Source organism: Notothenia rossii (assembly GCF_949606895.1).
Source record: "Notothenia rossii genome assembly, chromosome: 8".
NCBI classification, from domain to species: Eukaryota; Metazoa; Chordata; class Actinopteri; order Perciformes; family Nototheniidae; genus Notothenia; species Notothenia rossii.
The window spans coordinates 65,136,666-65,164,159 of NC_136906.1; the positions used below are offsets into that span (position 1 = coordinate 65,136,666).

Genomic DNA, 27,494 nt, shown 5'->3' on the forward strand with positions numbered 1-27,494 from the left:
CGGCTCATAAACGTGGGGAAACAACAAGCAGTAACTTCACCTCCCCTCATTAAAAACAGCCGACACTGTCTCTACACTGCAAGTTAAGGTCACAACCGAAGAGAGGACTTTAAAACTGTTTCTTAAACAGGTGTCAGCAGTGCACAGTCATCTTTCCTCCTGCTGTATGCGGCTGTCTCGTGTGCTTCTGTGACATGAAAACAGTCCCACACGCGCCTGATTCCGTCGCCATCACTTGCCTTCCACGAGCGGCCACGATGGTTAAATGTCCTGTTTAATGTTCGAGGTACGTAAACTGTGACTTTACATTGACAAATGCCTGCAAAAATAGACACAGGCATTTTTGTTTTGCTGTATTCCTGGTAACAAACACATTCTGTGGTCATGGAAAGAGTTAAAAAGTGTCATTAGAATGTACTGAAGTGAGTGTTGTGTATGCTACGTGCTGCTATGGCACTAGTAGCCTGTAACATATTAGAAAATATTGTTTTTCACACGTTTCGACTTCTAAAAGCTGCAGTGCTGGGCAACAGTAAACCTTGTGTATTATTGCAATATGTCAGGTTGGTGTATTGACAGTTTTAGAGCAGTGAACCTGCAGACCACATGAAGGTGTTCAGTGAAGGCAGCTATGATACATTATAAGTTGTGTGTATTGAATAGTTTATTTGCTTAAAAGATCTGAATACTTGATAAAATATTTCCCAATATTCACAGGTAGTGTGGATAAAGCTGTCCTAGTGAAACTTATTTTCATATTTGAGCATATAGTCAATTCTGGACCCCAGTAGTTTGTAAGATTTGTTTTAAAATACTGTTAACTGTCTTTCTCCACACTGAGTTTTGAGACACAAAGTCCATTCAATTTTCAACAATTCAACAAGGGCCACTTTATATATATCTTTAGAGCTTTCTATCATATCTCGTGGTTTCCTTTATCTGATGGAGTTTACTGGGTTGTCATGGAGATTGTTTTGCTGTCATGGCCAGCATAATGGGTAGAATGCAGTGTTTATTACTTGTTGATTCTTGGAGACTGTGTTCACCAACTTTCTTGCAGAACGGTTTATTACATTTCCCAAATAATATTGTTGCGAGTTCTTGTGAACATGCGAGTATAGAAATGGAGGTCATGGAAAAACATTTGACAGAGGGCGACCTTTAAACAATGCAACAACCACGTGGGCTGAATGAAACGTCATCACTTCTGTTTTTTCTCCATCCATCCATTTCCTTTGTGGTTGTGTAACCAGGTTGAAAATAACCCTCACAGTGAAATTAAAACAAGATAATAAATATGTCATTTAGCTATAAGTGTTGTTAAAATATCTAGTTCATGCAAAGACAGCGATTCAAAGATATTTCACAACAGTTTAAAAAGGGAAAGTGTAATACATATGTTTAAAAGACTAAAATGTATAATTATAAATATTGTGTTTTTATTTTGAAAGTCAAGGGTTGAAGTTGGAAGGAGGGAAGGCGGGAGAGGGAGTGTGCGTGAGAGTGGTGGCTTGACTGACAAAGTCGTGGCACAGAGAGTGAATTAAAGTTGACAGTTTATAGCAAATAAGTATGTAGGCTAGTTAGTGTCTCAAGATTATCAACTCGACAGTCTTCATATCGATTCTTTTCTACTCGCTGTCTGCAAGGAACTGATTACCTTTCTATTCCAAGTTTGTCCCAGAGTAATCCAAGTGTGTGTATTAGCTTGTTAGCAACTGAGTGTTTGCATTCATTAATACAGTGAATGGACTCTTAGCCACGTTATAGCTAACTCAGCTGGCGTTATTGGCTTCAGTTCGGGGTTTTTCGGCATGAAAACCCTGAAGACCTTTATCCGTTTTGCTGCAAGTTGGTAACAGTGAGGAGTTTTGGACAATACCAGAGAGCACGCCGTTGCTGGACACCTTCCCGCCACCATTGATCGCCATCAGAGACTCAGGGATCGCAGTGTTTCCCCTAGGATGGAGTCAATAGGCGCGTTCACACCGCAGTACTTTTCCCACTTTAGTTCTGATATAGTTCAGAAATGTCGCGTTCACACCAAAAAGAGCCGGAACTAAAATGAGTTCATCAGAACCTTTTTTACCCCCTTTTCAGTCCCTGCCAGAGAGCAGGGACTTTCGTGGGAGAAAAAGGTTCCTGTTTCTGATTGGCTGGGCGGAATGCAAACCACGCTCCGTCAAACTCCCAAAAATGTTTGTGAAGCCGCCATTTTATTATCATTATTAGCATTAGCATTAGCCTAGCGCAGAAACGCAGAGAGACTAACTTATTTCAACACAAAATAAAACATGGCAGCGGTGGAGATGAGGAGGTGTCGATGTTCTGGCCGTTTCCTCGAAAACTTCAGTAGATGCTGCTGGGAGTCCCAGCAGCTTCTACTGGAGCCAGTCCCCAACTCCGGGAAATCTCTACAAAAGGCAAATATACTAAAAAAACAGAAACTTATTGACATGGGTAATATATATCGTATGAACATGTTTGAATTGGGGGGTGGACGTCACTTCCTCTAGGGGGGTCCGGGGGTATGCCCCCCCCGGGAAGATTTTTTTGAACATTTTAAAGTAAAATGCTTCAATCTGGTGCACTTTGAGAACACAATTACTAGAGACCTGATCTAGGGGCTACAACTCTAAAACACCCATATGAAAAAGATCAGTTTACATTTTAATAATCAAATAAGTATATGAACATAACCAATAACCTACCATAGCCAATAACAAATAAATGTAGCTTATTTATTTTTGTTGTTCATTCATATCTTATTTTACCCAGTTAATATTTATTTATTTATGCATATTTTTGTATTTCTCCAACTTTAAACGATATTTTTGGATTACTGTCCTATCTATAGTATACATTGGAATGATTTCAAACCTGTTTTTATTTATCCTAATAATCATAAAGAAGTGCCTTGGAAATATGTGTTTACATAATTTGTGGTTAAAACGTTTGAGACCCACTGAGATAACTTAGACTAAAATTAACTATCTAAACACTCAGAGAGTCCTTTACCTCACTGAGCCTCTCAGTCTGACAGGAGAGCTCTCCTCCACTCTGGTTGTAGAAACATCTACTTCTTATATCCGTTAGCGCAGCTAGCACCAGATTCTAATAACAACAGCGCCGGTACCGGTGCGCTCTCTCGCTCCCACACTGGCTGTGAGCTGCGAGCGCCTGATAAGCCAACATCCCCCACTTTCATCACTTACAGCGCCCATCGTACAGGGCAAATGTAAAGTGTAACCGGGGTGAAAAGGGTGTTACATTTAATTAATTATGAATGTTGTTACATCAAGGCCGAACATTTGGATGAGCGCCAACGGTCAAAAATGTTTTTTCCCTCCCAGAGCTACCAGCGCTGCGCCCCCCAGATCTGGCGCCCTAGGCGACCGCCTGTGTCGCCTATGCCAACAATCGGCCCTGCCTAGTACATACAGTGGCGATGTCTCAACATTTAGCAAAAATACACATTTATTGAACATACAGTAACACAAATACTACAAATCCACATAGCAAACAATCAAAAATGAAAAAGGGTCGCCACTTATTGTTATCTTTTATAAAAAAAAAAAGAAGTAAAACATTTTTTTTGTAAGGTATCGCTCTGGTTTTATTGCTCATTTGAGTGAAGAAGACAAATAGTTTGGACTTTCAACGCTCTGAAGCATCACATCAGGCCTGCAACGTGAGGGGTTTTGTGTGTGTGTGTGTGTGTGTGTGTGTGTGTGTGTGTGTGTGTGTGTGTGTGTGTGTGTGTGTGTGTGTGTGTGTGTGTGTGTGTGTGTGTGTGTGTGTGTGTGTGTGTGTGTGTGTGTGTGTGTGTGTGTGTGTGTGTGTGTGTGTGTGTGTGTGTGTGTGTGTGTGTGTGTGTGTGTGTGTGTGTGTGTGTGTGTGTGTGTGTGTGTGTGTGTGTGTGTGTGTGTGTGTGTGTGTGTGTGTGTGTGTGTGTGTGTGTGTGTGTGTAAAAATGTGACCTTATAATATTTTGATATGATTAATAACTTGCAGTTAAAGGGATTATTAATCAGACATTATTGAAGGTACATTCTGACTGTGTATTTCCTGTTTGTTCACAAGTATACAGTAAAATAATTGAGATCTCTATTTCTAAAACTGATTCCAGTGTGATATTTGGTGATTTATATCAATAGAGGTATTTAAACTAATGTGTTTAAGGTAAAGTGTCATTGTGCTCAACACATTTAAATATATATTTATTTGATATGTCACTCAGCTAAATTGTTCAGTGTGTATATGTTATAGTAGAGTAGACATAATCTAATACTAGCAAAGTTACAGTGCTTAAAGGGACTCAAGATAACACAAAGGGTACATTGGTCAAATATAAACTGGATAATTTAAGAGAAATAACATTACCTTATTTCTTCATTGTAAATTAGATTGATTGAGTTAACGAACTCGGGGCCCTTCCCTGATTAAACTAGGGAATAACTGGGCTACACTTGTAAACAACAGTGTGCTCATTTTGTACATCCTCCGACTTAAGATACACTTTTATAACAATTTCCTTCAGAGTGGAGACATTAAACAGAAGTAATGAGATAATAGAGCACTTGTTACGTCTCCACCAGGTCAGCTGGGGTACCTGGTTTCTATCAAATATTAGGGCTGCTCGATTATGGCAAAAATCAAATAATTTCGATTATTTGGGTCAATAATTATATCACGATTTATTAAAAACGATTATCCATGTACTTTGAAAACATCCATTTATTGAAAGAAAGAATGTGGACATTATGTTTTTAACAGTTGATTACCATGAACTTTAAGTATAATTCAACTGAAAAACCAATAAAAAAAATAGTTTACATTCTTTAAAAAAAAAACATTTGATGATGTTCTTTTCGTAATCGTTGCAAGCCAAAATCGTAATTGCGATTTAAAATACGATTTTTTTTAATTGAGCAGCCCTATCAAATATGTACTTGTTTCTCTAAACCGATACTTCTTAGTGAATTCAATCAACTCTCTCTCTTGTTTACTATGCACACAGATGCTGAGCCATCATAACTATTACAGGCTTTACTAGTTATTAGAAATAGAGGAGCTCATTTGGGAAATGTACTAAGCTAAGTCCGCTTGAAATTCAGCAGGATATGTATTATGACACGGCTTAGAAACTGACCTCAGATAAGGGTTACATGGCAGATTACCACACTGTTGATGTGCCTTATCAGCTTAAACTCATCAGAAAGAGATAGTCAAGGTTCTGTTTGGTTTTTCATCTAGAGAATGATGAAAAGATTTGTCTGTCAACACGCATTACTTGAACAAGACAGCATAAGTCTTGATCAGGCAAGACTCAGAAATTGATGGGATAATCAATTTGTAAGACGATGATATTCGTTAAACAAACAAATCCAGTACTATTTCAAGCTTTGGTTCTCTACCCTAGGCCTATTGGACTGTTGTTTGTCAAAATGATTTTACGCTTGAATCAGGTCTGTTCTGCCCTAATTTCCAGATTATTATTATTTTATATTTTTAATGTGGACCTGTTATATAACCTTATAAAATGACTTCTTTTTTTTATGCTTGGAACATTTGGCAGTCGATGGCGCTTGTTTGAGATTGTGTCATATACATCTCTGAAAAAAATTATGAGACCACTGCAGCGTTTTCTGTTTCTCTGGTTTAACTATTTATTGGTATGTGTTTGAGTAAAATTAACATTTATTTTTGTATTCTATAAGCTACTGACAAAATGTCTCGGTGTTGTAATTCAACAGACATTGGAATGCAATGGCTGCCATAAGAGATTTAGATTTAAGACATTTGGAGTATTCTCATTTCTTCCAGAGCTGTATCTGTTACAGCAATTCATTTCACTGGAGCTTGTACATCTCTTAGAATATTTAATGATTCAATATTACAGATAAAATGCAGTTTATTATCTAGGCTTGTGCCCAAAACTGCTCTCATGTTTGAGCTTAGGTTGGTCCTGATTTTTTTTTATCATAGTGCTATTTCTAGCTGCTTACATAAGAATGTGCTGCTGTTGTTTGCTTAATAATGGTTGACTGAATATTTTTGAACAAATGAAAGCACATTTAAGAAGACACATTGGGCTCTAAAGGGTTTGTTCTAAACATATTTAAGTTGTTTCTTTAAATCATAATGAAAATCACCTTAACTCTAATTGGGTCCTTAAGTAATTTCAACAGCATGCCATTATGTTGGTGAATACGTCACTAAAGTATGAACACAAACGGCCCATAAGATTGGGTCATGATGGAAACATAATATTAATGGGATGTACAATTGAGTGATTTGATCTGTTACAGTACATTGGTTTGTGACCAAAATGTTATTTAAAAAAACAAAAACTTGTGAGTTGATCTTGACACAAAAACCCCTTTTTTAATAAAAAAAAAAAGACGACGACTTAAGAACCCTGAGCCAAACATGAAGGTCAGAAACTCTCAAACGTCGCCACAACAGCTGGTGAGTTGTCACAAAAGTTAAATAAATAAGTCAAACTGATTATCATGTTATGGCCTCAAGATTCAGTTATTTGCATTCTTTTATCACAATCACTCAGAATTAGCATCATAATTTATGTTTTTTTTTCGATTTGGCTCGCATGAGAAAGAATAGTAAAGGTGAGATTTGGTGTGGAAACAGTGGGGACTTGCACATCAGTGTTAGAGGGGTTTATGTGTGTGAGTAGGGTCACCGTGACTTCTCACACAGTTTCTATTTCCTTAGCAAGGTTAATTGATGCTCCTAGATAGCAGTGTGTATTTCGGGGTGTTGTAATAGTAATCCTGCTGCTCTCTCTTTCTCTCCCCCTCTCTCTCTGCCACAGAGGTGTGGAGCAGTCGCACTTAAAAGGTCGGAGCAGGATGCCATAGAAGTTTGCATGCTGGGTAAGTAAGCGCTAACTGACCTGAATACCGCAGTGCAGAAGATTGTTATTATATATAATTTCCCCGTATCATTGTCTGTCAACACTGAGGTATGTTTCTGCTGTCTATGCAGACTATCTACTGTCTGGTTGAATGGGTTTTGTTGGATAACAGTGTTGCTCGATACAGTAAGAGTAAATGTTTAGTTTTACTCATGCCATGTTTTTTCAAGTAGTGTCTGGACTGGAGGCCATACAGGGTAGCTGTCTATCATAACTGCAGTCTAAGACCTTGTAATGTCGCTACATATTCATTATGACAAGCTTGTTTAAATGTTCCCTGAAATATAAACACAGATACAAACACTTGCCAATGTTTTATTTAGACATGACACCGACCCACTTTTTTCTGCCAAAAAAATGTGTCAAGTAGCATCATTAGGGAGAATCAAAAATAAGGGTTTGTTTTGGAGCCGGCAGTCGTTCAGGGCTGCTCTGTGCCATCCATATTTTTCTCATTTCATTTATTTTCACACAGCTAGGTTTGTTTCCTGCACTTATTTTGTTCCAACCTAAATCCCATGTTCTCATCTATAAATGTCAAACGATGGCTATTTTCGCCAGGGGCAACAAGAAAACAATAGTTTCCTTTGTCGTTGACACTGTTACGATACTTTGTAATGATGAAAGACTGTTTTTAGCCTTTCATGGTTGTAGGGCTGTTTAGAGTCGTCATGTCTTTATGTACCAAGTTGGAATTAGTCTAGTTGCTGCTGATACAAACAGCGTGTGGTGTGTTTAAATACACTAATCACTTTATCTGGTGATAATGTTGCTGCCTGTCATTCGCTTAAACCATATTCGGTCTGTGTAATAGTAAAGGGCAACAGCTGTTTTATTTTGGTTCAGACACAAGTTAGATGTTTCTAGTGATCTCTTAGCCCTTTGTAGTACTAAAACATTTAAAGATGTATTTATTTGTTTATTCCACACATGGCAGTAATATAAAAACAAAACATGTACACTTTACAAAACATGTACACTTATTATGGTTGTTTTTTGTTTGTTTGCTTTTTATAGCACATGTTGGAAAGGAGCAAGGCGAAGACAATCTTATTTTACCTGCCCCTTCTTAAAAGAAAAAAAGAAATGAAATAACCATAAAAAAGTAAAAACCAGAATACAATCAAAAGTGAACTTCAAACTGTCTAATTACATTTTCTTAAACATAAACATTTTCTTACAGCCCTTTAAATCATTCGGCAAATAATTCCACTTCTTTACGCCGACTACAGACACACATCTGCTTTAAAGTAGTAGGTCCAAACTGATGCTTACAATGTCATTTCCTTCTATGATGCTCATCCTCTGAACAAATATTTAAAAGTTTTATATATTTTCTGGCAGTATTCTGTTTTTTGCTTTATGCATAACTAGAAAAAAATAAAATAATGTGTGGAAATATTCTTACATCATTTTACTTTAAACTGTAAACCTTCAAATCCAAATGTCAGTTATTCACCAAACTAACCCTAGCTTAATTGCCTTGTTAATAGATTAAAAGAACACTTCATTCAAACTTGACATAAACAGAATAAAAACGTGTTGGTTACCTATTCCGCTTTTCTATTAATCACCAGCTCTTAGTTCAAATAAACCCTCCATTCATCCAGTTAGCTGCACGCTCTCACTCTTTCTTTGGAGACAGCGATAATTTAGCAAGATAAAACTACGAAAACCAAAAACTAAACCGGTGATGTACTCAGCCAAGTAAGGGATCATGTGCTGCTACGCGGTCATTATGGGGAAAAGAACACCGACAGGCTGATCAGGAGCCCGACGCGAACCAAGTCACTGCACATTATCCCGCTTATTACATGGCCACATTCTCAACAAAGTAACGATATAACTCCCAATATTAATTGAAATGCTTTTGTGGATTTAGAAAATGATTTTATTTATTGAAAAAATTGTTGTATGTATTGATTTAATTTGACATGCATCCGCTAAGAAAAATAGTCCGTTGTTACTGTTTGAACTAACGTAGCAATGGCAGGAACTGCTTCGATAGCGTTTTTGAGGAGCTTTTTGATTACAGATTTGAAAACATCGTTGCTTGCTTTAAAAGTAGCACAATTCATTATGTCAAACCTTGGAAAGTATCTATATATCCCTGCCCTAATGCCAAAGGAACTGGCAACTGAATATGTGTCGCCGTTTGATGTCTATGTCTGGACCGCTGCGTAAAAAGGAGGATTTCTGCCCGTTACTTCTCCGCTGTTTTCTTGTCGCTCTTGTCTTGTCAGTTAGAAAAGCAAACTGCATGCAGTTTGCTTTTCGGCCAAACTGTATACAGTTAAATCGAACGGACTTCTTTCTGCAGATGTGAGCGTCCTTAACAACGGTCAATAAGTCCTTGACAGCGGTCTGTCTGTTCGGTATTAACAACGTGTCACGTGGTCTGAATTGACCAATCACAATCGAGTATTCAACTAAGCCATGTAATAATTGCTCATATTATTCGTCCAATTGTCCAACCCTATTGTCTAATGATGTGACTTGTAATTTACCTGTCATCAAACGTATAGTCTGTATATAACAACCCCACAGGAAATGCACCAACAAATGTACATAGTGGCAACATAGTTTTAATACGACAACGTGTCAGTGTAGGTTTAAATAATCCCTAAAGTACCTTCAAAGTTTAAAGGAAGAAATTGGAATCAATCATGTCGGCCGTGTCCGATAAATCGATTTGTTGCTGTTTGTCATTTGAGATACCGTGTTTTAGATATGACATATAACGCATTGTATCACTAAAAAGACTATAATAGAATATTTTACTGTACAGCCTCATCTGCTGAGGTGTCAAAGCTACCACATGACCAGAGTTCATTGAGTACACAGCCATGACTCTCCACTGAATAACCGTGCTGTACATGCTTCTCACGCTTTCTCCCGGAATGTATCTTTTATCCAAACACTCTTTGTCTCATGATTTCTTGCAATCAACTCCTTGTGTCTGATATCTGACGTTCAAGGTTACGTGTCTGTCTGCGCCTGTGTGTGTGTCTGTGGGGGTGTCTGTGGGGGTGTCAGTCATTTAGTCTTCATGTGACTTTTTTCTCAAGGGAATATTTCCATGGAAAAATGTAATGCTTGTAACAGTACATCCTCTATGATGATTTGCATGTGAAGAGGAACACACAGGTCTTACAATCACCTCATTTTGTTGGTGTTTTTTGATGTCTGGTTGTCACCGCCACAGGAAAGCCTTTGGGTTTGTTTGTGATATTTATATATATATAAGGACAACAGGAAGAGATTGTTTTCAGTCTCCAATAAATGTTAAGTTAATCTGAGTTCAAAGCAGTTCATATTTGGACACTTAAAAGTGCACAAATACAAGTATGACTTTTGGGGATTAAATTGGAGTTGATAGAAATTGGAAATCTTGTTTGGATAAGTTCTGGATTTTTTTACTGTTTATTCAATGGTGCTTGCATTAAGGCCTTTTTTTAGACAGGTAGTGACGTTACGCCTCTGTATCATTTATGTGTCAATTCTGGCTAACAAGAAACTCAGGGCTTCGAGATGATAGTTTAACACCAGGGGACACAGTACACTTTTTATATATACACTGAACAAAAATATAAATGCAACACTTTTGTTTTTGCTCCCATTTTTCATGAGATGAACTCAAAGATCGAAAACATTTTCTATATACACAAAATAACCATTTCTCTCAAATATTGTTCACAAATCTGAACAAATCTGTGATAGTGAGCACTTCTCCTTTGCCGAGATAATCCATCCCACCTCACAGGTGTGGCATATCAAGATGCTGATTAGACAGCATGATTATTGCACAGGTGTGCCTTAGGCTGGTCACAATAAAAGGCCACTCTGAAACGTGCAGTTTTGCTTTATTGGGGGGGGTCTGGGGGGGTCCGAAAACCCTAGGGTTAAACCCTAACCCTAACATGTCACCCATTGAGCATGTTTGGGATGCTCTGGATCGGCGTATACGACAGCGTGTTCCAGTTCCTGCCAATATCCAGCAACTTCGCACAGCCATTGAAGAGGAGTGGACCAACATTCCACAGGCCACAATCAACAACCTGATCAACTCTATGCGAAGGAGATGTGTTGCACTGCGTGAGGAAAATGGTGGTCACACCAGATACTGACTGGTTTTCGGACCCCCCCAGACCCTGAGGAACTGGAACACGCTGTCGTATAGAGCATCAAAAGCACCCCAAACATGCTGAATGGGTGACATGTTAGGGTTAGGGTTTAACCCTAGGGTTTTCGGACCCCCCAAGACCCCCCCAATAAAGCAAAACTGCACATTTCAGAGTGGCCTTTTATTGTGACCAGCCTAAGGCACACCTGTGCAATAATCATGTTGTCTAATCAGCATCTTGATATGCCACACCTGTGAGGTGGGATGGATTATCTCGGCAAAGGAGAAGTGCTCACTATCACAGATTTGTTCAGATTTGTGAACAATATTTGAGAGAAATGGTTATTTTGTGTATATAGAAAATGTTTTAGATCTTTGAGTTCATCTCATGAAAAATGGGAGCAAAAACAAAAGTGTTGCATTTATATTTTTGTTCAGTGTAGTATATGAACATTCGACATTCTTTTACTGATTCAGTGTACCTGGAAATAAGTGTGTAAAGGAGCTTGTACGCTCAAGAAAAAGAAAAAAAAAGAAGGTACGCACACTACTATCACTGACAAACTCAGATATTAAACTGATTTGTTTAATAAATAATACTCTATGGAAATGATGAAAAAATTGTAAAAGCTCGGTACAGCCCCTTTTTTAAAGCAAGTATTTATAAATTGTGTTCGGTTTTATCTAATAAACTAAAGCATCACAAAAGCAGCACTCTCTCCATCGGTCACTTAATCTAATAGGAATGTCATCAAGTTGGCCACTCTGACAGCCCCTCCCTTTTGATCTCTTTTGAAAGCCCCCACAATAATCATAAATAATGTAAACATAGAAATATAAACTCTCTGCTACATATTTTACTTTTTAATACTTAATATGCCATGCCTACATAATAACTTGCTTTATATTGGTTACTGTACATTTTGTAATTCAACATATTTTCTACTTTCTTGTTTATTTTTAGTCTTTACATTTGTATTTTACAATGCCATGTCTTTTTATGCTGCTGCAACACAAACATGTCCCAAATTGGGATCAATAAAGTACTTCTTATCTTATCTTATTTAATTTCGACAAAATGAAGTGATAGGATAGAGTCCTGCCCCGACCTCATCAACTGGATTTTTGTCTTTTTTTCCCCCTCAAAGCATTTGATTGATGGATTATTGTCCGGATATAAAGACTCTTGGACCATGGACTGGGGCTTGCAGTGGACCCGGGTTCTAATTCGGCCTGGGACAATATGTGTCATCGCTGTCAATCCAATAAAGGCACTGGTCGTATCGAAACAAATCTAAAGATAAAAGGTGTGTTTCATACATTACCCACTCTAGCTTTTAATATTAGACGACAAAGGTTTTGTGTGAGGATGAAATGACTCTCACGGACATCACCTGACCGTGAAACCCTGGAGCCAAGCCCCTCCGTCGCTCGCACACATCCTATTGGTCTGCTGTCGGTGTAGCAACATATGAGTGAGAGAGGAGAGGAGGGGCTTCTGACTCCACAACAACACCGGCGCGAGTAAGACCGTAGAGAGGAGAGGGAATGCGGCAGAAGGAGGGAGCAGACCGTCAGTGAGAGGGAAAGAGACAGATCCTCTTTACATTGTTTCTCCTGCTTCCTCACCCTCAGAGTCTTTCTATCACTCTGCTTCCATCTGCTTCTAATTCCTCTGTCACTCTGTCTTTCCTGCTACTGAGCAGTCTTTCTTCTTCTGTCCTACATTCTGACTTGTTACTATCTCTCTGTCTCTCCTCTTCCTCACCTATGGATGGTGAGCTTCTCCCCCTTTCTTCTTTCTTCTTCTCCCCTTCTGTTTCTCACTATCCTTCTTTGTCTCCCCTTTTTTTACTTTGATCTTTCCCTTTCTTGCACCTCGCTGTCATTCATCCGTTGTCTTTGGGTGCGAGGATGCCAGTCCTGGAGGGGCTCTGGGGTCCCGATCTCCGGATGCGGGACTCCGGTCTCGGGGTCGATGTGGGGGTCTGTCCGGGTGAGGCTCCCAGCCCGCCAGTCTGGGGGTCTCTAAGGACACCTCCTATCACCTGTGGGGGCCTCTCGCTGGCCCTGGAGCTGCCGGCTCTCATACGGCAGCTCAGGTCCGTCTGGAGGGCTCGCAGGGGGGGCCCCCGGGGGCCAGAGAAGAGCCAGACGAGCACTTGGGTGGAATCAGAGAAAGAGGAGGTAGAGGAGGTGAAACAAGGCGTTGAAGACGGGAGCGCTCATCTGGAAGGTAAATGTCTTGCCCATAATACATGTTACAAATACAGTAGATCTACAGGGAGTTGGTATCTCATGAATACTTAATGTTTAATGTACGTTCTCATTTGGAACGCTAAGTGTAATGAAAACAGAGTGTGGCTTCTCATCGGAATTCTTTGGGCACATTCCTACAGGATTTTCAATGATTTGTATAATTTATCTTTACAAAACAGCGTTCGTTTACTGGTAGGTCACTCTTTGGATAAGGCTTTTCCGGCCTTTTTTTTGTTTGCATTTGATTGTTTGACTATTGAATCTTTGTCACGTTTTCATTTTTGACGTGTTTGCATTTTAGCGTGTTTGTAAGTGATGTGGGTCGAGGCGAAGTTAAGCGCTTTCGAGACGCCGGTCAGAGTAGACAGTGGAGTGAGGGATTTGTGCTCTAATGACAATGTGCTACCATCTGCCGAGCTGTTCTGATGAAACTGATGACACTGATGTGACGCCATCAATCAAGCCGAGTCCGTCTGTCTGGAATACAACACTGGTGACGCAAAGTAACACTGCTGATAGTCTGCTGTGATGAATTCCAGAGAGAAGGAATTATTTTACTTTAAACAAATGTTTAAAATCAACAGTAATGACAGCAAATAGGTTCATCTTATATTTGACAATGTATAGATATGATTTACATTTTAACGATGACTTTTATTTTAGCATATTAACAAGACTTGCAATAACACTTTAATCAGTAATCAGATAACAGCAAAGGAATAATCTACTTATAAATCTTGACACGCTTTAGTGATGATTCATACTGTGGGGAATTACCTGCGCGCGAGCATTGACTCATAAGGTGGAAAACGGACAAGTGTACGCTTTTCGGTGACTTTCCCTCAGCATCGCGATGACCTCATCCGTACTGTGACTCCTTACAGAGCGGCTATCTGCACACTGTTTGATTTCACTGCATAAAACGTGTGTCAAAACACGATGAGATAACCCATCAGCGGTGATAGTGAGTCATCATGACATTTCCAAGGGTCTAAAGGGCTGAAAAAGAGCAGTATTTATAGGAACGTTTAGGTAGAAAAAGCACAGTTTAAGAGTTTCACATCGTGCCCCAGGCCTACAGGGAAAACGGCTTATTCCATCTTCCACACATTTAAAGAAATGTATTAAATATCTGCCTTTTTTTTTACATTAAAACATACATCACTAATGAAGAAGAGCTCTCTTGATAAAAAAAAATATATATATTTCCTGTAAAGTTCGGCATTTTTTAAAACTTTTTTGTGTTCAGATGTGACAATAAAAAAGTAAACTGCTAAAATACAGCGGAAATTATAAGTCAATTAGTCGACTAGTCAATTGTTAGATAATTAACCGGCAACTTTTATTGCTCATAGGCAAATCGTACATTAATTTTAAAGTAAAAATACCCAAATGTCACTGCTTTCAGCCCTGTGATGTAACCAGTATCTGTTTATTTTAAATTGAATTATATTACAATGATCCTATAACAGGATATCATTGGAAATGTGGGCTGCTTGTTAGAAAGCCAAGGCCCTACTAGACGCGCCATTCCATGTGTGCAATCTCGGATAGAACCTCCTTTGCAAATATGCAGTTGGTGTTTATTCACGACCACATGATGGGACACGTGCAATCGCCGTCTACTAACACCCAGTCCTACCGATTCATCGTAAATGACCCAGTTCTGCGCCGCGCAGAGACAATGACCTATTTACCACACAGCGTTAAAGGGAGAGGAAGGTAATGAAGAGAGAGGGAGAGCGGGTGTTGTTGTTAACCAGGAAGAAATGAAGGATGATGGGAAGATTGAGAGGTTAGAAAGAGAGAGAGAAGCATCTGGAGACGGGAGGAGAGGACTGATGAAAATGAGCACGAGTGAAGGCGGAGAGCCACAGGGTTGTCTTTTTTTGGGGGGGTGGGGGGGGGTTTCCATGTTATGTATTTCCCTCTCTCTGTGCCTCCACCCACAGGTAAAAAAACAAACAGGCTTTCTCTCTTTTTTCTCTCTTTCTTGGTCAAACTCTTCTGCCTCACTTCACCAGGCTGAGCCACTTCCCAGAAGCTGTTTATATTTGTATGTCGAACTTTACAAAGCATAATAAATAAGGAATGATGCCACTTCTCCACTGTATCTTTTATGCATAGCTGCCTATCCTGGGCAACACACACACACACAACCAAAAAACACTTTCCTCCACTCTGGCAACTCACAATTCAAGATCTGGTGACCCGCGGGAGTTACCACGGTGACCCCAGCCCCATTAAGGTGGTTTAGATGCTGTAAGTCACAGAGGGGATGTTAGCGGGTAACTCCTGGGACAAAATACGCTCCAGTTCCTCACATCTGATCTGTAAATTATTCAGTGTTCCCATAGTTTTCAGTTTATTCAAGTGAAAAGGTACTGTGTGTGCTTTGGACCTCAGTTCTGTCTTGTTCTTGGACTCTTGGCTGTGTGAGTTGTCCATTTTAGATAGAGGACGTATTCAGTGTTGAAGGACTCTGTGCTGCTGTGTGGCCTCTCCTGTTTAATATGTGCTCTCAAAAAGGATGAGAAAAAAAGAAGGGTACTTTTCTGTGGGAAAAATGTGTATAGATAAAAAAGGCTTTATATCTATTAAGGAAGAAAATGCACTTTCATTTGTCAAAAATGTTACTTCAAATTTATTTATTTTGGCTAAGAAATATGTAGGAAAAACATCTTAATATTTATTATTAAAAACTCCTATGTCAATTTTGCAATTATTCTTTAGGGTTGACTATTGGTTTACAAAATATGAACACAATGACATTTTAATACATAATCATTTCTTATGTTCAATCACTAAGTGGGAACACTCTGTTATGTGAAGAACATGTCATCCCTTTAATTTAATCCAGTCTCTAAAACAAGGAAAACCCACTTATGAGCTTCCACAGTATCCAAAATGTCAGACTTTATCTAGTCATGTAAAACAATATTGATATAATATTAAAACGCCCAGCCCTTTTCTTGTTTTACATTCAAACTCATATAGAAAACCTTAGTCTTTTCTAGCCGAAAATCAAGAGCGCTGTTCCTTAGTTACAACACACACGGAGCCAATGACTCGGACCAATCAGCATCAGTGTGACGGTACGGTAAGAACATCATTAATAAGTGCAGGAACAGAATCAAAGCGACACCATAACAGCTGCACAGTGGCGTGACATCCCATCTCCTCGGGCAAAGTTGGACCAGATGCATGATGTCCTGGTGACGCAGCGATGTCAAAGATCCTCTTGTTTCAGAGAGGCGGGGTCTAACAGAGACTCTAAATCTGCTTTTATGAGGCTTATTATGTGAACATCTACAACCAGGGAACGCTTTGCCCCCATTGTCCTCTCTCATCCCGCGCGCTGCTTCACTCATCGTTCACACATCAAACTTCAGCTCGCTTTGCTCCTCCGTTTCTTCAGATCTACTTCACTCACCTCTCTATATCCTCCTGGGAAGTTTTGATTCGTAGGTTTTATCTGAGCATGTTTGTCAAAAGAGAACACAACTTGACATTGATATAACAACATGTATTTATAATGGCTTCTGTCTTTCTTTGTGTCTGTGTGCAGCTGATGGCAGAGTGAACACTGGTCATGCTGGTGTGTTGCTGGTTGAGAGACGAGGCTCCTACCCGCTGATTGACCTGAGAATCCTCAAAAGTACGTGTCACGATTTAAAAAAAAAAAAGAAAAGAAAAGAAAGATTCATCATTTTTATTCCATTCAAAAACGCTTTAAACTGTTAAAATGACACTGAACATACTGGAATCACTTTCCCTTACATTTTGTTATTTTCTTTCATGACCTGCGATAAATTCCCATCCCTACTTAACCTATTTAAATACAAAACAATATACTCCATTTATCAATAGCAGCAATTACCAATTGACTAACTGCTCATTTGATTTTGTAGAGAGGAATTTGAAGGCTAAAAATGTGTTCTTTTAGACAGAATCAGCCATTGATTTTCGGTGCGCTGAATGCAACATACAAGGAACTTTTTATTAATTAATTATTGCTGTTGGCAAACTTGATGCGTCATTCACTGCATTCTGTCAATACAGAAGCGAAGCAGAATCAGGGTAAACGTGCAATATAAGTCTTAATCCTTAGAAAGCACCACATATAATTCAATGAATTTATTGACAAAATGGTTACAAATACAAAAACAATCATGAGACAGGATGGAGATGTATGAAATAGGGCAATAAGCTATCCACATCTTTGGAATAAGGGCTCATTAGCTAAACTTAAAGTGTTTACAATATATATTACAATCTATGAAATCTTAAAACTGTTTATAAAGATGCTTTTGTGTCAGTGATGCATTTCCTTGTCAGTTACTCTGCAGGGACAGTTAATGTATTTGTATTTTCAGCCAGTGCCCAGCAGGGGGGGGTAGAGTCCGGCACCAGGAGGAAGGTGAAGCGTCAGCTGAGCTTTCAGAGGTACTGCCACGCCTCCAGGCTGCTCAGGGGGGCAATGCCCAACACCCCGGGGTCCCTGCACCTACTGGACAAAAACTACCTGGGACAAGCCGCAGTAAGAACACACTTACTGTAAACTATTGTAGATATGGGAATATGTCAAGATTAAATCACAAATCAGTTCTGAAAACTCTCTTTTCAGCACATGCTGTCAAAAGTCGGCACATGGAACTTTGACATTTTCCTCTTCGATCGTCTTACAAATGGTAAGAGAGATTTTCCTACTAAGTTAAACAGATGTATTACCTCACCCACCATATTCCTTCACCAGTTTAACTTTATAATAGCATTGTTTTTGTTTTGTTACAGTTTGATTTTAGATTCAATGCTCTAAATATATATTGAATTTGTGCGCTGTAGGCAACAGCCTGGTGACTCTGATGTGCCATCTCTTCAATGTCTACGGTCTCATTCACCACTTCCAGCTGGACATGGTCAAACTGCACAGGTTTCTCGGTAAGTGGCAAGCAAGTGTCCGCATCACACATCCACCCTCTGTCCCGCCATGCTTCCAATAAAAATAGATTTAAAAGTGGACACTTATAGTTTGACTTTAAGTTGCACAAGAGCCTACCATATTGTTATAAGAACCGCTGGAGACAAAAACCTTTTTTGTTATGGAAACTAAATGAGCATTTGTATGTCCTTATACGTCCTTTTGTTTTGTGTGGTTTTTTCTAGAATCTAAATTCTTATCTTTTCAACATTCACAACTACTAAAATCTTTTTTTTAAAATGTTTTTTCTTTAAAAAGCCTAGATATTGTTATCAATAGACAATAATCCACACCAAGTCAAAGTAATGTCAAGCATTATAATATAAATGAAAAATACCAGTTTTACAGTGATCTTTTTATTTATGTAACAGGCATCATTTACATTTTGTTTAAGTAACTTTACTCCACCTTTACACATGTTTGCACAGAGAACTAGAGTAGATCCTTAAATTAAAACCTCTTTGTACTGATTTTAAAATTAATTCAATGATTTGCCCGTAGCAACACAATGTTATGAATTGAGAGCTGATCATTTTATAATGGTCAAAATGTGGATTAAAACATCAAGCTTAATTATTTGTGTGTAGATCGAATAATGCTCATCACACATATAATGTTTGGTGATTTCATAACTTAAGGACACCTCAAGAAGAAGCCTGGAGACAGGAGCATATGATTTTGGGCGTTAACTTGCAAGAAAGGCCTCAGTCATCCAATACAATCTCTTTTTATAGTCTCAGATATTACATAACCTTACATCATTCAATGAATGCCTCTGGGTCATCATTGGAATACACTTCAGTGTAGTTGCTGAAGTAAAGTCCACGAGAGGACACCGGAGGCCCAGATACTCATGTTTACTAAACACCACTCAATACAACATACTGTAGACATACATTCATATACTACAATGACTCAGACAATCACAGTCAAAATGTAAATAGGGTTTAACCTTAATCTGTCTTGCCAGGCATGGTGCAAGAGGACTACCACTCCCAGAATCCCTATCACAATGCTGTCCATGCAGCTGATGTCACCCAAGCCATGCACTGCTACCTGAAGGAGCCAAAGGTAATCGAGAATCACACTCGCCTCTCTTTCACACACACACACACACTCTCTCTCTCTCTCTCTCTCTCTCTCTCTCTCTCTCTCTCTCTCACTCACACTCACACTCTCACTCACACACACACACACACACACACACACACACACACACACACACACACACACACACACACACACACACACACACACACACACACACACACACACACACACTGTAAGGCTTCAATGGGCCTGAGGTCCTTCTTGACATATTCTATTAGCCTTCCTTCCCGAGGGAGAACTCCCGCTCACTTAGAGCCGAGCACACATCCATCCTCCGCCTGCAGAGAGCCCTGAAGCCCTCTGACAGGATTAAGGGTATCTATCCCTCCATACAGTAATTGCTTTTGTGTCATCTGTTGCTCTGTAAAGCACTTTGTGATGCACCTATTTTGTTAAAAGCACTTGCATAAATACAACATCACAATACACCAGTGTTTACCTAGATAACAGCATACACACTCTAAATAGAAGATGCTGCTTGTCTGATCGATACGCCACTTTGCCCTTTTACATACTATCAAGCATTTATCCTCAACCTGTGACATAAATATATGTCTGTTATCAATATCAGAAAACAATATTTGTTTTGTATTGTTTCACCTTAATGTCAAATTATTCAATGTCAGAATCAAATATACTTTTTTATTTGGTAATTAAACAATTATAAGCTCTTCATGGCATCTTCATATTTGAATGTGTTTCTTTATTATCTGTATATATATATATATATATATATATATATATATATATATATATATATATATATATATATATATATATATAATATATTTAATTTATTTCAATTGTTTTATGAAGTGCGTCTTACATCTGTCTTGCTTTGCTTTTTGAGTTGGTTAGCAGTTGTTCACTTTTGGATTTTAAAATGTTATTGATTGTATTGCAAACTTATTTTTAACTCCTTGAAATCATGCATGTACACATAATAATAATAATAATAATAATACATTTGATTTATATAGCGCTTTTTTCTGATTCAAAGTCGCTTTACAATATAAGGGAGGGTTGGGGTATGCTAATATATTTCACCCTCTGACTTGATTCGAATGTCTTTCGTGTCATGATCTGTCTATCTTGGGTTATGTGCAACATTGTATAAAAAGTGATTTCAAAGTAAGGTTTTATTGTTATTATCAAGAGTCCCTCCTACATTAGGAACAACATGACCTGTGAACCTTGGTGTGTTGCAGCTGGCGGAGCAGCTGAGTCCTCTGGACGTGTTCCTGGCTCTGATGGCAGCAGCCGCTCACGACGTGGACCATCCCGGAGTCAACCAGCCGTTCCTCATCAAGACCCGACACCACCTGGCCTCCCTCTACCAGGTAAACACAGCTGGGCTCACGTGTGTCAGTACTCGGGCTAAACTGTGTGTTAGTTGTGGTGTTCGGCCTGTAACTGAGTGTGTCTCCACAGAACACGTCTGTGCTGGAGAGTCACCACTGGAGATCCACTGTGGGCATGCTGCGAGAGTCCGGACTGCTTTCCCACATGCCGGCTGACATCTCGTAAGAACTTTGACAAAAACACACAACATGAACAGATCATTTAGTAGGATTCACTACTCGTATTGAAGAATCTGACTTCAGAACTGATGTGTATCCAGGTCTTCTGTAGTATACAAACCATGACAACTTGTGAAATAAAATAAAAAAAATGTATTATAAGAATTATAACTTCCCTACATAGCACTTAAAATGCTTTGTCTTATTGGAAACTAATATAATGTACTTGCAGGATTTCTGCTTTTTTGAGTTTATATCTTACAAATAGTTGAATGCGCTTATTTTAAGGTCGCTTGGAATAAAACCATCATTTAAATTAAATGTAATTTGAATATGATGAAATTGTACCAATAATATAAACGTAACCTAATCTTGATCTCAAATGTGCTGACATACCTGTTTTAATCCGAGAAAATAAAGGTTTGCATTGTCCAAACATTGAATTATAAATCAAATGTCAACTTAGTGATCGAGTTTCAAACCTTCAAACTGTTCTGTAAAGACACGCCTACTGCAAACATAACTTTGGTGTTCCTGCTCTAGAGTCCTTTGTAACTTATCAGGGAACCTGCTTAGAGTTTTAACACACACAACTACACACATCAGCTTGTTTGATTTGTTTAAGTAATCATGATACATGTGGCATCACAATCTCTTTTCATCCACCGACCTCCAGCGTTAGGTAACAGCTCAGGGTCTGTACTAGAACACCATCACAGCTATTCATTAAGGACTTTTATTTAAAACAAGTATGTAGAAAGGGCAGCCTATGATAACTTACTAAAGAAATGGACAGCATCTCCCAAAAAACACATCTGTTTGTGTAGGTCTAGAATACATTAGATCAGGTATCAGTGGTTTTGATGTTTGGTCTCAGTGGTGCTCCCCTCTCCTCTGCAGGCAGGACATCGAGCAGCAGCTGGGCTCTCTCATCCTCGCCACAGACATCAGCCGGCAGAACGAGTTCCTGTCCACCTTCAGAGAACATCTGGACAACCAGGACCTGGACCTTCAGCTGGCTTCACACAGACACTTTATCCTGCAGGTACGTCCCTCACGCTGCACTGCAAAGTTCTGCAGTAAAGCTAGCGTGGCTGCAAAGTTTGTATCATCTCTCTGTCTCTGCTGCAGATCGCTCTGAAGTGCGCTGACGTCTGTAATCCGTGTCGGGTTTGGGAGCTGAGCAGACAGTGGAGCGAGAGGGTGTGTGAGGAATTCTACAGGCAGGGTGAGTAAAGTGTGTTTTTAAAGAAGACAAAAAGAAAAACTACTTTGTCTTTTAAGTGGGACTGCATATAGCATTTTCACTACTAGTAGTGTTTGCACACAGTGGAAATGATTTATAGCCTCATTTTCACATACTGGTTTAGCAACCACTCCTATAAAGACCACATTCCCCAAATACATTCGTAAATATTAGACTTAAATATCCTTCTGACATATTTGTTTGTTTGGTTTTCACGCACCGTTGTATTATCTAGCACTAAGTAGGATATATCAGCGCACTTGAAGCTTCCAAGTCGAAAATAGGACTTGGAAGCAGATCCTCTCAGAAATGGTCTTTTGTTCACATTCATTTTGGTAAAAAAGTCATTTTAGGAGCATCGCCCGACCGGCCACCCCTCGAAACCGGCTGATTGTAAGCTGATTGGTTTGTACGTTTTGTTGCCAACATAGTTTGACGTCGCGTACACAACATGTTGACATTTCATTGCGAGTGAAGGAAGACATAAAACTCGCAATTTGTATCAAGCCTTGGAGGTCAACCTTAAAAAACAGGTTTGACAACAAGAAGGTCCTTGAAGCAGTTTTGGAGAGAATGTAAGTTATTTAAGTCAATGTTTTATTATGAACATACAATTGGCTTTTCATGTGTTTTTGTATGGTGTCACTTATAGTATTAACTATTTAGTACGAAAATCGGCAGGACAGACTTTTAAAAAATCGGGAATGGTAATCGCTCGGTGAAATTACATTGGTGCATCCATACTGAAAATGATAAAGGCAAATGTTGAGGCTTAAGCAGTTTAAAATATACTTCTATGACTCTTTTGGCATTTGTCAGTAAAGATACCACCCTGAACATGTTACGATAGGCTGCATCAGCATCATGTTTGTTATGGCTTCTCTTTTACTCATCTGGAGAGTGTTTTCTGAATTTCCCCGACAGGAGACCTGGAGAGGAAGTTTGACATGGAGATCAGTCCTCTGTGTAACCAGCATGCTGACTCTGTGGCAGCCGTTCAGATAGGTGAGTACCAGGAGCACCAAGAACTGTGTTTTCATCAAACATCTCATCTTATTCTATCCCTCGACTGACTCTGAGACGACTCACCTCTGTCTTTGTTTCTCTCAGGGTTCATCTCCTACATCGTGGAGCCTCTGTTTGACGAGTGGCACCGCTTCACTGAGCCCAGCTCTCTCAGCCACACCATGACGGGTCACATGCACAAGAACAAGGCACGCTGGAGCCGCCTGCGATACGCAAACACTGCTTCAGACTCCCAAGCAGAAGAGCCTGAAGGGGGAGGAAGAGGAGGAGGAGGAGAGGTGGAAGGCATCTCTTAATTTTCCTCCTATCTATTGAGGTGTTTGATTTTCCTTCGTAAACGGAGGAGAGGAGTGTGTATCAACTTCCTTGTTTGTCCTTCGGCAGTCTTTCTCCCACAGCCTGTTGCTCATAGGCTGCAGGGAGTGGGGGTCTGGCTTCCATTCATACGGAATGGCTCCCTCTGCTGGAGGAGAGTGCTGTAGCACTGAGAGGGGAAAAATAAGGCGCAGAAAGATTGAACTTTCAGATGGATGGATACCCTGAGCAAATATTTGCCAATTTGAAAAAGACATGCCTCGTTCTCATCCCCTGTGAATTGGAGCGTTTATTTTTGATGGCAGAACACGGTATAAATGAATTTGCACAATGCTGCTTGAACAACGAAGACATTAAAAAGCCAAACTTTTGTACGAGTCAGCTGGACTGTGCTGGAAAAGGTGAAGAAATGAATGTTAGAAGAAAAAGAAGAACATTTCCGCCTTGCTTTTTAAACAACACAAACTCTATTCAACTCTTTTCACTTTTTTCTCTTTTTGTACAGCTTGCACTTCTATTAGATGCTCTTTCATACAAGTGCGTCACTTCTACTTTTCACTGAAGCGCGTTTTTAAAGTTAGTATGTCAAGGTACTATAAACCTTACAACATTTCTCTCTTAACCGTGTAACTTACTGACTCACACAACTACTGACTGACACAAAGTGGCTTGAACGCTGATGTCAAGTGTCAGCTGGATGTTTCTGAACTCGCCAATGATGAAAATACAAACCGAAGCCATGTTTTTAAAGTGTTTGTGTTCATGTCTGTGTAGAAACGGTATAATATGTAAATACTTTAATGTTCAACCTCAGCACTTCACATGCCAAAATCTAAGCAATGTACGTACCTTTTTTATGAGGAGTATTGATATTGGGACATTTAACTCGTTACATTTATCGGATATGCTCACTTTATCAGCTCATATACAACACAGCCTTAACAGGAAATGTCTGTTAATCTTATGTTTTAATGATGTTTGAACCTTTACTGGTTTTTACCGTTTCTGCGTGTTTTTCTTCAGCCATACCAGCGTACTGTAACTTAACTCACATGGCCAAACACTACTCCAGCCTGCTTACTGTTTGATCTTTAACAGTCTCAGGGTCAGATTGGGTGTTTCCCCCAGTGAGCATTTGCAAAGCGCCAATTCACTGTTCTGAGAGATGCCCTCACTGCTGTACCTCTCTTAAGGCTTTTATATTTCCTTCTTCTTACATTTGCTACAGTCACTGTGTGCACATCATGATCTGCCACGTTCATACTTGTGTGAATTTGTGATTGCAAATACCTCTGTCTGATATTTTCATACGATTAACTGTTCTCACGCAGACGAGGGCTCAGTGTCCCAATCAGCTATAATCGATAACTGTACTTGTTAACTTTTTTTCTACAATAATACGTCAATATGTCTGCTGTAAAACCTTCAATAACAATACGATATACCATCATTCTTTATATAATAAATAATATAAGATATATTTAATTCATGGTCAAAATTGTACTTTTACATCACCCGTATGAAGCTGATATAAATGATATATTAAATAAAGCCTATAAAGAGTTTGTATATACTGTTTGGTTAAATGTACCAATATAAAGTGTTATTTTGACCACTTTGATATACATATCTATCGTTGATGTTGTCACGTTCTGTCAGGGCCAAGGCTTTGTACTGTTACACGATGCTAACAGAAGCTGTAGTTGAGCTTTATGATTCAAACAACCCAGCAAACACTGTACAACACACACTGATATCCCACATATATATAAAAGTTATCTTGAATAAAAGTGTCAAATATATATATATACAGTATATAATATCAATGAACTCAGCGTTTTGAATGAGTTTCAGTGCAATAAGGTTAAGTCACTGGTGAGTTGTAATAAAGTGACCATATTCAATACTTCCTATAGCTCTAGTAAAGCATCTATTGTCTTCACTGTAACTGGTTAAGATGACACTCCTAATGTAAGCACCACTGTAGTGCATACTGTGGTCATTATCTCACAGGACTCATGTACCAGCAGTTATTAACCATGAATCATCTCTGTGTCTGCTACCTAAAACATCAATATGTTGTTATTTCTAAGTGTAAACAAACTGAAGTTAAGACAAGAGGCCTCGTGTGGCGTTCAATACCTCTCACAACCGGCACTGATGCAGGGTCATTAAAACAGAGGCCTACTGGTTTCATAATAACAAGTGTATACTATATGTGTTAATACAGTTTTGTATGCTGTAGTGATTATCCTACCATGTTCACTATATTTATCATATCAATATAATATCAAAGAATATTGTCTGCTAAAAATCTGAGAATTTACTGTAATGGCCAAAAGGGATTTGTTACAGTACCTTGTAATCAACACAAATGGCGGATTTTTTTTTTTAACCAGAAATCCCAATATATCTGTAAACTATAAATATTTGTTACGCATTATATAGTAGGGGTATGTTCTCCCTTATGTTACCCAGTTTTAATGCATGTTCAAAAGTAACCACTGTGCTCAAACGCTTCATTCTGTGGTGCAGTTCCACCTCAGTTTGAACTGTGTTGTCCAATACTATAATGTCAATCTTCACACGTATTTTAGGTACGGTAGTCAGTTGCCTCATAGTTTTGAAAGATGTTCATCCCAGTGCCAAATTACACCGAAGTAATTATTAAGTATTCTTTTTGTTTTTGGCCTACGTTTGTTTGAGTCAATGAGAAATGTAGATGTATATATTTATTTCTGTATTTTGTTAATTTGTTTTACTATGTCCATTTAGTGATGGGTCTGGAGCTTTTAACTGTTTCACATGGTCTTCGTGATCCAGTCATTGTGGAGTTGTAACCTTTCCATTTTCTCTGAATACTTTAGGCACATTTTGTCAATGTTTGCTTTTAAAGGTAAAAGTTTATTCTTGACCGGCAGAAATGTATGTCCAAACAAGGTTGATGTGTTTTCTTCAATTGTCTTTGAGATGAAGATGTTTGTCTTTCCATTATGGCTAAGCAAAGATAGCTTCTTATAGCAGCAGAAAGCTTTTGTATTACCAGCTACATTTTAGATTGATGTCTTAAGGTTAAGTATATATTGTTGTTCATATTGTTAAAAAACGATCATAGAATTTCAAATGAAGCCAATGATGTCCACATTTGATACTGGTATTGGTGAGTTTATGGACATGCTTGCCATCTGACTTTTTGACTGTACAATCCAGTTCTGACACCTCACCTCTGAGCACTGTGAACTTATAAAATAAATATTTTTCAATCAACATTCAACGTGTTGGATATCCTATGTGTGGTGTTGGGTGGAAATTGACTGAATTTAGATATATGCAAGAGCTTGATTTCAAAGAACACATGTTTGACCACTAGAGAGCAACAGTGTCTCTGAATGAGAAGCTCCTTGTAGTGGGGGGGGGGGGGGGCATCATGGGTGACTCTCCCTGCTGCCTTTTATACTGTATAAATACAATAGTTGACCTGTGAATCAACATGACGAGTCATTTGATGTAAGCTTAGCTAGGGGCCATGAGCTCATGTGTAAACAGAAAACGTTGAGAAAGACGGGCTGAAATCAAACATCGTAAAGTTGCTCTTAGTTGTAGTTTGCAGGACAAACAACATGAAGCTAAATGAGTCACACTGTTGATTCGTGAAACTGGAATATTGCAGGGAACGTGCTCATATTTTAAAAGAAAAACGTACAGGAGGTACATTAAGCAGGTTATGTCCAAAATATTAAGACGAGTGGAAATGAACGTCAAGAGGATTAATGTAGATTTATGATTTAAAAGAGGAGAGTAAAGCTATAGTGTAAATAAAGAGCTGAAAGGAGGGAAAGCACAAAAGATAGTGTAGTGAGAAGAGAGGTGCTGTGTTTCCCTCCTTCATTTGCATATCTCTGATTTGCAATGCAAATGAGGCTCGAAGATGATCACTGTCTACTTATGATTGGTCACCTATTTAATTATATTACACT

At 38.9% G+C, this 27,494-nt stretch overlaps 1 protein-coding gene across 3 annotated transcripts; it reads left to right on the forward strand.

Annotated features, from left to right (window-relative positions):
- On the forward strand, positions 1-26,786 carry LOC307016383 (3',5'-cyclic-AMP phosphodiesterase 7B-like). 3 transcript variants are annotated; one of them, XM_079645474.1, is made up of 14 exons: positions 1-286; positions 6,836-6,896; positions 12,209-12,367; positions 16,888-16,977; positions 17,696-17,859; positions 17,947-18,010; positions 18,165-18,260; positions 19,271-19,371; positions 20,619-20,750; positions 20,842-20,933; positions 21,831-21,975; positions 22,062-22,158; positions 23,101-23,181; positions 23,287-26,786. In XM_079645474.1, the coding sequence occupies exons 3-14, from the start codon at positions 12,304-12,306 to the stop codon at positions 23,496-23,498; spliced, it is 1,338 nt and encodes a 445-aa protein (XP_079501600.1). In that variant the 5' UTR covers positions 1-286; positions 6,836-6,896; positions 12,209-12,303; the 3' UTR covers positions 23,499-26,786. The 3 variants fall into 3 exon arrangements, with proteins under 3 accessions (XP_079501600.1, XP_079501599.1, XP_079501598.1); XM_079645473.1 differs by lacking the exon at positions 12,209-12,367; XM_079645472.1 differs by lacking the exons at positions 1-286; positions 6,836-6,896; positions 12,209-12,367 and adding an exon at positions 12,387-13,296.
- The last annotated feature ends 708 nt before the right edge of the window (positions 26,787-27,494 follow it).